This window comes from Numida meleagris, chromosome 2 (assembly GCF_002078875.1).
Source record: "Numida meleagris isolate 19003 breed g44 Domestic line chromosome 2, NumMel1.0, whole genome shotgun sequence".
NCBI lineage: Eukaryota > Metazoa > Chordata > Aves > Galliformes > Numididae > Numida > Numida meleagris.
In genome coordinates this window covers 7,793,349-7,807,589 of record NC_034410.1, presented here as the reverse complement: position 1 = coordinate 7,807,589, position 14,241 = coordinate 7,793,349, and the positions used below count along the sequence as shown (strand labels likewise).

At 38.1% G+C, this 14,241-nt stretch overlaps 1 protein-coding gene across 3 annotated transcripts in view; it reads left to right on the top strand.

Moving 5' to 3' along the window:
* Positions 1-14,241, top strand: part of LMBR1 (limb development membrane protein 1) — a 64,002-nt gene that overhangs the window by 30,433 nt on the left and 19,328 nt on the right. For 2 of the 3 annotated variants that reach the window (XM_021386812.1, XM_021386813.1), the window contains 3 exons: positions 10,731-10,857; positions 11,340-11,408; positions 13,805-13,869. In XM_021386812.1, the coding sequence (XP_021242487.1) occupies positions 10,731-10,857; positions 11,340-11,408; positions 13,805-13,869 (261 nt within the window). Of the gene's footprint in view, positions 1-5,643; positions 5,667-10,730; positions 10,858-11,339; positions 11,409-13,804; positions 13,870-14,241 lie in introns of those variants that run through there. The other variant, XM_021386814.1, reaches the window with a different exon arrangement.

Genomic DNA, 14,241 nt, shown 5'->3' with positions numbered 1-14,241 from the left:
CTTAATGGGAATTTGTTTTTGTAGACATATAAAACATTTCATAAGGCTTTGTAAGACTTCTTAACTCCTTCAGGGACATTACAAGCAAAATCTGACCTTTTTGTTACCATAAGGAGATCTGTGGCTTGCTGAATATATGTAACAGTTTTGAATCTGGGGGCAGCTGAGCAGGGGAGTAAGTGGATGTTGCTTGTTGCACACATTGGATCAAGATGTGATGAGATGTGATCTGTGCTCCGTTTCATTGAAGTAGTTAAATGTCAGTTGGTTGCTTCCATAAATTAGAATGTACTTCTTTTAAAGATGCCTCAGAGCAAGTTACAGAAAATAGGGTAACCAGGCGTAAACTAAAAGTATACTTCACTCAGCATTGCTTTTCTGCAATACCTGCCACACTGTGACTTCAGAGCTGCTTTTCGGCAGTAGTTTATGGGTTTGAGGTTATAATTAGTTTTTTGACAAGCTCTTCCAAACAGGCAGAAGAGCAAATTGTGCTAGGTTAATGTATGGTCTTGTAGCTTTTTTGTTTGATCTATGAAAATCAATAGGATAACAGAATGAAACAATGTTAGTTAATATTGGAATAAAAATGCCATGCAATAAAAAAATATCAAACAAGCTTAGTGTTATTTCAAAAAGTAGATTTCTGACCATTACTACTCTAGCATAGTGTGAGAAACTGTATTAGATGACTCCTGCATGAGTCATCTGTGAAACTAATCAAACTCCAGAAGTTAGCAGTGGAGCATTAGTAATTCCAACTCATCAGAGCCAGGAACGAAATGCATTGCTGAACTTTTTGCTCCCCTGACTCCTACATCCTTCTGAACTTGTGCAGTGCAGCTGTTACAAAGTTCTGCTGTATTTAGCATGCTTATATTTAGTGGAATTTCCATAATTCTTCATTTAAAATTTTAACAATCGTTAACAGCTTTGTCAATCGTTGCTCTCTTTAGGAATACATCTAGTGATGTTTTTTTTGTTTACAGTTTTTCTTTGAATTTAGGCTAAGTTATGGAGTTCTGCGTAAGTAAAATTACACATGCTAAAATACTTCTACTATTTGCAAGGTATACAGATGGTGCAGCTCTGTATAGAATCTCTTTAGATTGTAAACTTGATGCAATAGGTTCTAGAAATAACGTAGTCCCATGGGAGCTATATTTCTTTTTGTTACTGGACTTTTCATCCGCCAAAGCATTTAACTTGGAACTGGAATCCTTTGAAATGACTGAGGGACATTCTAGATGCTCTTTTTTAAGGCAGAAGTGAGTAGTTCAAAATTCTGTTTGACTGGGAATTTCTAGGAATTAAGCATGTCTGAATGAAAGGCTTCAAGAAAGCAATGAGGTTGTTTCCCATCCCTGGCCTCTTCCATGGTTTTTTATTTGTTTTCACACACTTATTAAAAAGTTTCCCACTTTATTGAAAGGAGCTTCCAGCAGTCTGGTGCTCTGGCCAGTTCCTAGAAATGTGCTTCTTGATTGTACTTAGCCATGCTGAGATCAACATAAAAAAAAAAAACCTTCAGGTTTCTCTTTATTTTAGAACTTTAGTAGCGATCTGTGTTCTTCTATGTGTCTTTTGCTTCAGAGAACTCATCTTTATGGCTTCTTTGCACCAGACCACTGTCATAAGTTCCAAGTCTTCCTTTATATTTTTAGATGACTTATTTTAATCTTCTGCCAAGCTACAAAGAAGGTGGAAAATATCTATTTTTCTTCCTATCACTTCAGCGTAACAGGAAAGATTCTTTCTCATCCAAAAGTAAGTGATGGTAGGGAGGCTCATGCTGTCAGAAATCCCATGGCTCCCATGTTGTTTCTGCAGGTGGCTTTGGAAAGTCTGGGAAACTTGGTAGGCGGAGGGAGTGGAGCACCAAAGACCTAATTAGAGCTGAGCTGGCTAGTGGAGCAACAGAGGAAACTTGTGGAGGAAGGGGGGAGCATGGACAGCCATTGTTTTGCTCTATGTATCCTTTCATGTTCCTTCGCCCAAAAGTTTGGGCTTTATTCTTTTACTGTTGTGTCAATAGGAGATCTGTATCTGTCCTTTTTAATGTGAGCTTTGACATAGTTGAATGATGCCTTGATGTGGTAAGAGTCAGATGTATGCTCTTTCCTCAAGTAGTATGAATCCACGTATTTGAAACAATGCTTTAGCTGCCATACAGCCAATAAATCTGATGTTCTCATTCTTCTTGGCATTTGACTTGTCTTGGATAAGTAAATAAATCCTAAGGTTAAAAAAGAAAAAGTGAGACAGAACAGTCTTCCATCCTGATGGTGGAGATGCAAACTTGCAAGGAGTCCATGTAGGATCCTAGGCTATTCGAAGGTTGGCCTGGAGAGATGTCTTCACCAGCGTATTAAATAGGCATCTTTTCTTGATCTCTGGTTAGGTAAAATTGGCTTTTTGTTTCCAGTTTGGCATGGGCAGCACCTGTAGTACTTCATTCATGTTTTTAGCTGGTACCCAAACAGTTCATGATTCCTTTTTCCGCGAAGATCCTGTAGTTTTCACTTTGTTTTTCTTTTCTGTGTTTCTTTTTACAGTCCTGATATTTTGTTAATTATACTATATAACAATTAGCTTCTCTGCAGTAAAGTGATTTCAGCTGCCTCTTCTAGCTCCGTTGGCAGAATGGTAACCACTGAAATCGCTTGAGAAAAGATACTAACAGAAATCAACTGAAATTTGCTGACGGTGTTTTGAGAATATGGAATTTTAAGGTTTGTTTTGTATGGAAAGTAAATACAGACTTCACACTTGCTGTGTTGTGATGAAAAGTGTTCATTTCAGTCTCTAAATTTGTACAGGACAGAAATGTAAAGCACGAAGTAGTGTGGGAGAAGATATGATCAGCACTTGACCAAATATCAGTATGTTAGATCTAGTTTATTTCTTTGTTACCTGATGGAGTGTGGTTCTCTTTTATTTATTAAGAAATGTGTTTCTGTGCTGTCCTAAGTAGGTCAGAGCAAAGGATGTTTAAAGTATAGTTTCTAACTCTAGGAATAGTTGATAGCTTTGCTAATGCTCACAAACCAAGAAAAAGGAGGTATAAGGTGCTAAAAAAGTAGAATATGTAACATCAAAATATAACATTCTTCAGCCTGATTCTGCAGTTCTAATTCTGCAGAACTTCTGTTTATTTTTGCAGATGTTAGAATGCATGTTTATTGCAGGCAGTGTCTCAACAAACACGTCGTAAGGTAACTAGGACTTCTTTTTGTCACATGAAAACAATAGGCCTCGTGTGTATTTTAAATGTGCCATGATTGCAGAAATGTTTCCCAGGCTTTCCCTGTGAGTTGGGGCATAGTGTAAAAAAAAAAAAAAAAAAGTAATGTTTCCTTACCATACAAGAGGTCAAGATGTCCAAGCAGAACTGTGTTTAAATTTTTAGCACCATAGAAACATTGTTAGGACTCCTTGTGTGTAACACATTGTGATTTTTACTTCACTGATAATTACCTTTTTCCCCTGTAAAATCTGCCAAATTCCATGCAAAGCTGTGTTTTTTGTAGTGTCGTTCCAAAAATCTTATAAGAGCTATAATTTATTCATCCAAGTTACTGTAGACAGGTAGCATTTCAGCAAAAAAAAAAAATGCTTTGCTTGGGATGGGGCAGTAGTTCTTAAGTTTGACCAGGAGTTTTGCTATTTATGGAAAGTTAAAAATAATGTTCTGCATCTTCTTCTCCTCTTTAATTGGTGCTAAAACACAAGCTCTTGGCAAATTTCTATACATGCATGTTAAAACCTTTTTTTTTTATGAATGAATGCTTAAGCTGTTGGGAAATAATGGTTATTCTTCCTAATCACAACTGAAAGATCAACAATGAGCTCAGATGGGCTTGATTGCTATCATTTATGGAGTAGTCCCTTTAACAAACGTACCAGTTGGTGGCTTTCTGGCTCAAGGGTGGAACCAGTGCATTCCCTGACAATATAATGCATGTTTTGTTTTAGTTTTGCAAAATGGTAGTCATCAGAGATGTCCTTTTAAGCCTTTCCAGATTTTGTGTGTGACTCTGAAATGGACAGAGGAGCACACAGCAGCACTGTTGCATGCTACTTGCTAGTTATGCAAACTACCCAAAAGCTTTTGGGCAATCTGTGTTGAGGAAGGTCTTTGTTGTTTATGCTAACTTAATGGCAAAGTATTTTAGATGATATAGAAGTAACAATACAAAGTAGTTTCTTACAGCTTTTCAATAAAGAAAATAAGAATTTCTTGATAGCTGGGACTGTAAGCTGAGTTCTCATTTTCATTTTAAGTTCTACAACTCTTATCAAACATACATTCTCTTCTGCAATAAAACCCAGCCTTTAGGTGTTGTGTGAATGCACACAGTGTGCAATGGGTCTTAATGTATTGCAATTACTTAATAGTAATCCCATTTAATACCTATTTACTGAAGAGGAGAAATGATTTTTTTTTCTTAGCAATTATATATTAGTTTTGAATTTCTTACATGACATCTGTCATCTTTTCAGAACTCCTGTTGATCTTTGTACTTCATTGGGCTTTTCAGCACGAATTACCTTTCTTGTCCACGTGCTGTTTTTAATGCATCTGGGATATTTGTTATCCGGGATGAAAGCAACATGGTAAGATTCTGATGATGCCTTCCAGAGTTGCAAGAAAAAAACAATCGTGAGAACACTTAGAATAATTAAAACCTTTCTTGCTAAAACACAGCATTTCTGGAAACATGAACCCCTAGGCCCGCTGCTACAGGCAGTACAAGTAGCTCAGGATTAAGCAGTATAAAAACTTCAGAATGTCTCAGCAATTGATTTTTAAAATCTGGAAGTCTGAGAGTCAGATATCTCCAAGGCTTTACAAACCACAAGATCCTTAGAATTTGTTCTTAGGACAGCTTTTATTTGTAGGCATGCCTTGGAAGCTTCAGATGCTTTTTTTGTTCATCTTTTGGTTTTTTTTTCCTCTCATTAGTGTACACAGAAGATGACAGATATTACTAGGCTTCTGGCAAGTTCCATGCTGCTGGGATTGATGTGTTAAACATCTTTCTTTAACAAAGTATTTCACTTGGTTAAGTGCACACTTGAAAGAACTGCATGAATTTTGAAAATGCTGTGAGTAAAAGCATTGGTGAGCTTTTGTCTAGACTGTGAAACATTCTTTGAAGCTGAAAAAAAGGGAGAGGCTAAAGGATATCATCTGCCAGTCTTCCTTCCCAATTTTCTTAATAAAGAATTTAATTGTAATATCTATCAGATTATAGTAATTAGTTCCTAAAGTTTTTGTTGACCACGTAATTTTCCATTCTCCCTCAGGAAAAGACTTTTTGTGTCAGGTTGGCTTGTGTGATGCTAAGCTTCTCTTTTCCTGACAACAGGGAACCATGCAGGTAATTTTCTTACAGAAATCTGTTTGTTTTGCTTTGCAGGTGATCTGAAACTCACTTGAAGTTACAAGCTGTTTGATATGTTTTGATTTCCTGTTCAGCAATTATCAAAGATCGTCATGTGATTATAAGCATTGGAAACAGTGGTAGTGGATCTGTTGTCAGAAAGCTTTGTGAAAAAAGATTTTTAGATCAGTCTACCAAAACTAAAATCATTGCGTGACAAAGGAAATGACATTTTCCTTCCAGTTGTGGTTTACTGTTCTAAAGGATGGCCCTAAGTGGGTGAGTCTGTATTGGGGAAATTGTTCCTCTCATTTTTGGGCCTACATAAGAAATTATGTACAAATTGAAGACAGAAGAACAGGATTGGATTCTTCTTCCTGACACTTCTAATGCATTCTTTTACCTCACGTTATTGCTGTCCTTTCCCATTTGGGCTTTATATTTCACATCTAGTTCATCTTTCTCCTTTTTAAGGTTTTCTATAGTCTCCCCTCTTCCCTGCAGTCCCCTGAGGTGCAAGAGCAGCACCTACACAAGTGAGGATGCTTCCTGATCTCCTTTTCTTCTGTTCACATAGTTTATTTTTTGAGATCTTCAGAGAGAGTCTGATGAAGTAACTATGGTACATATCACTTCATTTTGAGGACTGTGCATCTTGGTCAAAGGTTCAAATTTTCTGGTCTTTCCAACTGGCAAATTGTCAGTTTATCAAGAATCAAGGACGGCATTAGAGATTTCTTTCAAAATGGAATTCATTGTTTTTCCCCCTAGGTTTTCATACTTTCTTTCTCTTTGTGCCTACAAACAGAAACTGAACTCATGAGGTCAGAACAGTACTCTTACTGCAGAGCAGTGAAGCTAGGAAAACCACTACCTTAATGTTTATTTCCCTTCCCCAGTTCATATTATTACTTCAAGCGCAACAGTATTTCATGTAGCTTTTGTTTTTTTGCTTTCTTTGATGTCTGGTATTTGTAACACTGTTCAAAAAAAAAAAAAGTCTTTTGTCTTTGCAACCTAACCAGCATCCCAGCAAATAATGGACCAAGAGAAAGCGGAGGATTTGACCTCCTTAAAAATGACATGTTAATAGAAGTACTGCAGGGATAAAGCTTGTCTTACTGAAAAATAATGCAAGTGTATTGCAGAGCCTGCCCTGCAATTGCCTTATTGCTGTATTTATGAGCAACACAACTTAGCCTAAGATGGAAGGGAACATATTTAATTATTTCTAAAGGTTACAACTGTGTTCATCCCATAAGTCTACAGCATGGGAACATTACTTAAGGCTGTGTGGTTAATGCTGTACTGAAATCTGAGTTTGATATCTTAATTTACTATCTTAGTTCATAGTGGTGTCAAGAATTGTGCTCTTTATGCCCCTTCTTACAGGCTCTACGGAGGCTTGCAGGAAAAATGCAAACTGAAAGAAGCTATTGAATTTTCCTTTATATACCAGAACATGCAATAGATGCAAACCAGTCTCTTTCTCATTTTAAAAGTATCTTTTATGTACCCTTCTGGCTCAGAATTGTTTTCTGTGCTTGGTTTGGAGATAAATCCCTCCTCCTTTAAAACTAGTTAAATTGCAGGTTGAATTGCACTGAAGTAATTAATGAAACAGGGAATTATGATCTGTGCATTTTTCTTTAATGAAGGACACAATAGGAATTAATTAGTATTTGTGTTATCATGCAGGCTTCAGAGTTGTGATACTGAGAAACTATCTGAAAAACCCAGTGTCAGGTGGTTGGTTTTGTAGTGCTTGCTGTTCTTGTTCTTACATACCTGACAGAAAGGAAGACCAGATGAGGACTCAATCATCATCATTTTTCCTCATGAAAACAATACAGAAAACCAAAAACATGAACTGTTTTCCCCTTATTCTTTCTTGTAATCAGTTTAGTTTCCATGGGAATATTAAACAATGATCACAAGTGCACATGAGACTTTCTCCCAATTAAACAACTGAACTTGCCTTAACCCTGTGTGTATGTGCACACATGTATGTACCTGCACATGCAACTTGCTGATAGCTCACCTCTGACACTTGTGGTAAAGATTTCAGTGGTTTCCAGTTGCACACCAGCAAGAAATCAAAGGACATTTCCAGGAGACTCAAATGCATTTGCTTCTTTGACATTAAGATTTAGCATTATACAACTGTTTTTCCTTTCATAGTTGAAATGTTAACTTGAGGTAGTTTTGCATACCCGCCCCTCTTTTTCCACATTGTATGCATTTGTTAGCTCTTTACTCAAGGCAGATATGATGCAGACTGAACATGAACCATAAATGTACTCTTACAAGCTGCTGTTTTAGATGGGTTTGCAGCTGTTTCTGAAGATGTCAAACTCTAAACTTGATGTTCTGTTTCACACAAAGAGTTGAATAAATGGAGTCCATGTGAAATAGCAGTGGTAATATTTTCTGTGCCGCAGATGCACCATGACATTTTTGTCCTTCTAAGGAAGCTGAGTAATGTAATGGGGCTGTGGGAGAGAAGAAAAGTGAAATGACTCAAAGGAGAAATGTTAAGCCAAAATGAAAAAGTCAGAAGGTATTTGCTCCAAAGAAATTAGAAAAAAAAAATCAGCAGTGGATTTCAAGGTTTGTTTGCATAATTTTGCTTTCAGTGCAATGTTACGCTTCTCTTGCATGTATTTGCCTACTTTTTCCCTGTCCTCATTCAGGAGTGCAGTTTTCTTACCAGCTCTTAAAGATGTGACTAGTTTTAATGCTCAAGCTTTACGTTTTTGAGAAACAAAAAGCAAAACTACCTGAACAAATAAGCCTACTTTCTGCTAAAAAAAAAAAAAAGTTGCTGTGGCACACTCCATGGATCATCAATTTTTGAATCCTATTGTGCGTGTATAATGCAAAAATAAAAACTTGGAGCGTTAGAGTGAGCTGTCACTCCTGCTTTTCAGTATGTACATGAGTCTACAAAATTGTTGATGTATTTTGTGAATGTGGAGATAGGTGGAACTAGTGAGAACAAGAGAAGATGGGATCTATCTATCTGAGTAGCATGTGAAAAATGGTAATGGGAAGGACAGATTATGCTGGTAACTTGCTGTTTGTGGAGTTTGAGCATGTAGTCCTTCTGGCAAGAAGGAATAGTTACCTCTGGCTGTGGTCGTCTCCCTCTTTTGAGAGCATTATTTGCACGGTCCATCCTAATCTTCTCCTCGGAGAAAACTTGCAGTAAACATGGAAGGAAGATATTTACAGTTGATACCAACTGTGCTACATCGTAGTGCAGTTGTACTCCTCCATCCATCCAGTGGAGGAGAATTCAATGTTCTGGGCTCCACATGAGATGAAATATTTTCCAGCTTTGCCCAGAAGAAGCCATTGCTGTGAAGCATGTTGGAGAGGCTGACATTTACGTGTGTGTTCTGTAACAGAGAAGCTACAAATCCACAGCTGAGGCTGTCAGAAACCCAGAGGACAGCTTTGCTTTTTCCTTTGCTTAGGAGAGCAGTCTTCAAGCTTCTTGTAAAGCTTGCAGCAGGTCTGTTTGTATGCATCCTTGAATGTTTTGGGTTTTCTTCTAACAGCGTGGCTTTTTTCTGCGGCAAAGCAAAGGCTATGTGTCATTATCCTGTACTGAAGGAAGGACAGATGCAGGTAAATGCAGAAGGTTTAACATATTTTATTTACCTCTTTAGGTTAGGTCACTGTTTTACATATGTTTTTCAAGTCCGTAAGAAGTTTGTGACTTGGGGTAGGGAAACACCATACAGACTGAACTGAAATACATGGGTTTTCTGGTAACCTGTTGCTTAAATTCACAGTGTTGGTATTTAACGTGCCTATGGAATATCTTTAATTTTCAAAATATGTGTTTTGCTTATATGCTCAATTTCAATAACTCATGGAAGTAAAGCAAGTTTTTGAGCACTATAAAAACTATATTTTAATAAGTGACTCTCAAAGCCACTTCTACTATACATGAAATATGTTGTAGTATTAAGTTAATCTCTTACCCATACTACCTCTAATATGAGGTTTGATGTTTGAGAGCCTTGATGGGCATTTGTCTCCATCTCCTGTTGAAGCCTTAAGGGAAATGCTGTGAAGATCTCAAGTTGTTTGGTTTTCCCTGTGCTGCCTTCACGCTAACTGTTCTGCAGGGGACTGATGGCAGGGAGGAGTTGGTGTTCTATGGGAGATAAATGCGTGTGGTTAAGATGTCTAAGGTCGTCATTCATCGCTTGTTGTTATGCTGAGAGCCTAACTTGCAGAGTAAATGTGTGAAGTTTATTACCGTCTTGCAATAAGCAGGGAGAGAAGGGTTGGTGAGAGTGTGTGGGCAAAGAATAAGGTAACACTTCCTTCTGTGAACTGTGAAGTGGATTTTCAGTATTACACACACAAGTTGGGATACAAGAAACAGGAAGACGTGTTTGTGGAGATGCATATACTGATAACTGAGGAAAAATAAAATTGTTATATGGACAGCAGTCTGAAGTTGCCTTAATGGTAAGGATATCTGAAGATGCTTTAAATAAGCATTAAAACACGGTGTGTGAATACGTGCATACTGTAGTATTGTGTGTATATATATAAAGCAAAGATTTTTGGTACATTTAGATGTGCAAATGTTACACTCGGCTACTGGAGCACTGTGACACTTTTCTCACGAGCAGCTGCTGTGACAGCTCTGCAGATGTGTGATGTGTGTGCTAGCAGAGCAGCTCGGCTCAGCACTCAGGGCTGGGGCTGCTGGAAGCGATGCAGCTGCAGCGTGCGGGCTGCCTGGGAAGGAGCACTACTGCGAGCGTGCGCTGGAGGGCTCTGCAGACTGTGAGGAATGGGGCAGAGGCAATTTCAGCTGAAGGATGTATTTTAACTAAATTGGTGTGTTGTACCTATGCAAGGTTTAATGCTCGCTGGGCTATTTGCCATAATTGGCTTTCCATTCCCTTGATTGGAATCATAGATAAAAATTTGCTAATCCACTTTCTTTGCTGGAAGTATTAGAAAAGTAATCCATCTTTTAAAAATGCTCAGACAAAATCATACAGTGTAAAGAATATTTTATGAAATAATGAGATTAATGAGAACTGTAAGGCGTATGCAATTTAAAACATTTTTCTATGGTTTTGAGGGGAAAAACACAACCCAGGCATTATAAACCCATAAGTGCTTCCTTTTTAATGCACACGGAGGACTGTATTTTAAAAGCACATTACATGTTAGCCTTTTGTCTGCGTGACAAAATATGGGTGTCTGTCTAGGAAGAAGCAACTACTATTTATTTGTGTTTTTCCTACGTTTGAAAATGTCTGACTGAAGGTCTCTGGCTGTTCTGTTTTCTCCCTCTTCTGCCCGCAGGGGATCAGAGCACGCATTCTGGAGACCCTTGTAATGCTCATCCTTCTTGCACTGCTTATCCTTGGAATCGTATGGGTGGCTTCAGCTCTCATAGACAATGATGCTGCCAGTATGGAGTCTTTGTACGGTATGGAATTCTAAAGAACAACCAAACAAGAGACTCCTTTGCACTAGTTTTGTTTTAATTCTAGACACAGATGTTTTCAATTAAATTTATTTCTAGTAAATGCTATGTGACTGTTGCACAGGTTGAGAAGTTGTATTAATTTAGTCGATACCTTTTTTTTCCCTTTCAGTAAGTTTATTAAATCAGTTTTTAGCATGCTAATACGTTACATGCTTGTGTGGACAAGATGTTGTGTGTGTTTAAAACAAGCGATTTAAATGGGATAGGATTCGAAGCTGAAGATGCTTGTCACATTGAAGTGCTGTGGGATTTTGTTGCCTGCAGATTTGTTAACTGAGTAATTCTTAGTTTATACTTCAAAATACAGAAACTCTTCAGTCCTGAGGAAGAAAGCTTAGGGAAAGGAGTTAATTCAGTTGTGTTTATGACATAGGTAGCCTATTTGTGATAAGCTAAGGCTGTGCCTAATGTGTTCTTTGCAGACCTCTGGGAATTCTACCTCCCATATTTATATTCCTGTATATCACTGATGGGATGCTTGTTACTTCTGTGTAAGTATCTACATAATTTTTTTTTCCAGTGTAATTTGTCTTATTTTTAAAGATTGAAGGAAACTGTTGTTCATTGTGAAAGTTGGATGTGAAAATTGTATATAAGTTTAACTGTTGTTATAAATTTGATAGGTTGGAATTCTAAAGTTTGTAAACAAGTGCAATGTTATTTTCAGATTTTGAGGCACTTCACACCTCCACCTGAAATTGTAATTTCTGGGAGCAGATGTTTGAAAAGGAGAGACTCCAGTTCTGCATATGAAAACAATTTTTACATGAAATGTCTGCAAGACATCACCAGTAGAGTGAAGTTAGAGCACTTAGTTTGTCCTGTGTTCAGTAAACTACACTCTTCCCATTTTTAATTGAAAATATTCCTGTAAAGGCAAGAGTTGGAACATAATACAGTTAATCCAGAACTGGTATCAGGCCAGTATGTAGTTGTATAGCAGACCTCCAGACAAAACAAGCACAGTCAAAAGCCAATCTTATTCCAGCTAGTCCTAGCCAGAGTTCCATCATCCCTACTTAGGGGAATAGGAAGGATGATAGAAGGCTCCAAATCAGACTTTGTTTCAGGGCTCTTTTCACCTCCACTGCCCACACGTTATTTCTTTAAAATAAATTGAAATTGAGAGTGCGGGGAGGGCTGGAACATCTCCCTTGCTATAAATTGCGATTTCACCTGTTCTCTGGTTTTGAAAGGTTAACAGCTAACATTTACAGGGCTGTCATTACGGAGAAAGGGTGGGGATTGGTAGTTTGAGACATTTACTTAACCAAGCAGGTCAGCCTAGGAGAGGTGTTGCTTGGAGAACTTAGTGGGTCTCCTTAGATTCTTTTTATGTGGAGGTTCTTAAACCCACACGAAGGGAGTGGGTAGTGGAGAGGGAGAAATAAAAAATTGTGATTCTGACTCTCTTTCATGAATGTTCAGTCTGTTTGAGACTAAATCTTTCAGTGGGGAACTTGGCTTACAGAACTTCCTACGTGTGTCTTGCAGTTTGTTTCAGTAGAGTTGAAAACACTGCGTGCGTTCTGGGGATACTCACCAAAATAATTAGGATTAACTGCCATTTTTTTGGAAGTTATTTCTAATCTATATAACCAGATCACTCCAGTAAGTTACAGCCCTCCAAGATATTTTCTGCGTAACAGAAAGGGCAACATTTAACAGTTGGAATCTGGTAGATGCTGGGGTGATCTTCGTTAGAACTTCAGGTGGCCTAATCACTGAAGCAGTGTACCAGTAAGGAAACGACAGGCTTATTGCTGGGATGATTTGCAGCAGTGCTGCTTTTCTCTTTTGCCTGCAGGCTCTCTCTGTAGTCAGGGAAGGCTAGCTAAAGTTAGCTGTTGTGAATGCTTGTTTATTTATGTAATATGTAGTAGTTGTAGTGTTGCACTAGTTAATGGAAACAAATGTAATATTCATTATAACATCTTGTGTGCTGCATTTCCTTTTTTAACAACATCGTTTTATGATAATGTAAACTATAAATGTAACAGCATGAATGTGGATATACGAGTCCCTTCCATCTCCTACACTCTTCAGTATTTGAAGGCTAGTCTTCCTAATACTTGAGAATGAAATTAATAGAGTAAAAGTCACATTGAGCCTTTCTCCCAGTAAACATACATGCTCCGTAACTGGAGGCTATCACAGGCTACTGTCAAAAAGGAAAAATTGTTATTTTGTAGAAAAGAGAGCTTAAAATCTTACAGCTGAGCCTCCTGTCAACTGAAGTTGCAGTATAACTTTTACATCTTTGTGATCTGCTGACCTTATAGCTGTACCTGTGAGAGCAGATTAAATGTCTGAGATGTTCACCAGCATAGTGGCCACTGTGACGTTCCATCCACACATATGACGTTGCATTTTCTCAAAGGTGGCTGTATGCATGTTGCCCCAAGATAATGGTTCCTGGACTGCGTGAGCTCCACAGCTACACCTGGGAATTGTTTGGGAAAATACGAACTGGCTCAGGGCAAACTCATGCCAGGGATAGTTAACGGCAACTTACTTGTGTAGACAATCTAACTTGAGCGCCCACGAATATTTCCTGGCACTGCTGACTTCACTAGAATAGGCATAGCCTCTGGTGCCACATGCTTTGAATAAGTAATCCTGTGAGCAAGTTTAAGATCTCATGTGGGATCTCCATGATGACAGGAAAAGAAAATCAGTTATGCCCTGGAAGGAGAGATGCTTGTCTTGTTCAAAATTGATATAATAGCAAAAAGTTGTAGAGCTCAGAGTGTAGTTTGAAGATCTCTGTTATCTTGAAAACTGTGTGATTGCTTGTGGAGTTTAACATATTGACACTGAGCATGCAAAGAAAAGCTGGTCTTTGACTTACAAATGATTGTTTCATGTAATGTTCCTTCCTCTGTAGTATGCACGCCAGTGGGACTTTCACGGATGTTTACAGTAATGGGTCAGTTGCTGGTGAAGCCAACAGTAAGTGTTACACAAACCTGTCCTTATGTGCTACCTGAGAGAAGGTACAGCAACATTTAAGTATTTTCCTACAAAATGCTTGTACTGCTGCATAACTCTGTCTTCAGTTCATCCGAGTTTCTATAGTCATTACCTATATACTTGTTTTCAGTTTTTTTCTTAGTGTAGACTTCCTCTGGTGTTGATATTAATGCTGTCAGCACTAATATTAATTGCCAGTATTGACTACTGTCTGTTTTGCAAATGCCTGAATGGTGTGTTCTTGTTCTGAGCTCAAGAGGTAAGGATACAAGAGCAGAAAGGTACCTAGGGGTACACTTAAATGAGAGAAATTGGCTTTGCCTGGAGGTAGCTGGCAACTGTGAGAAATTC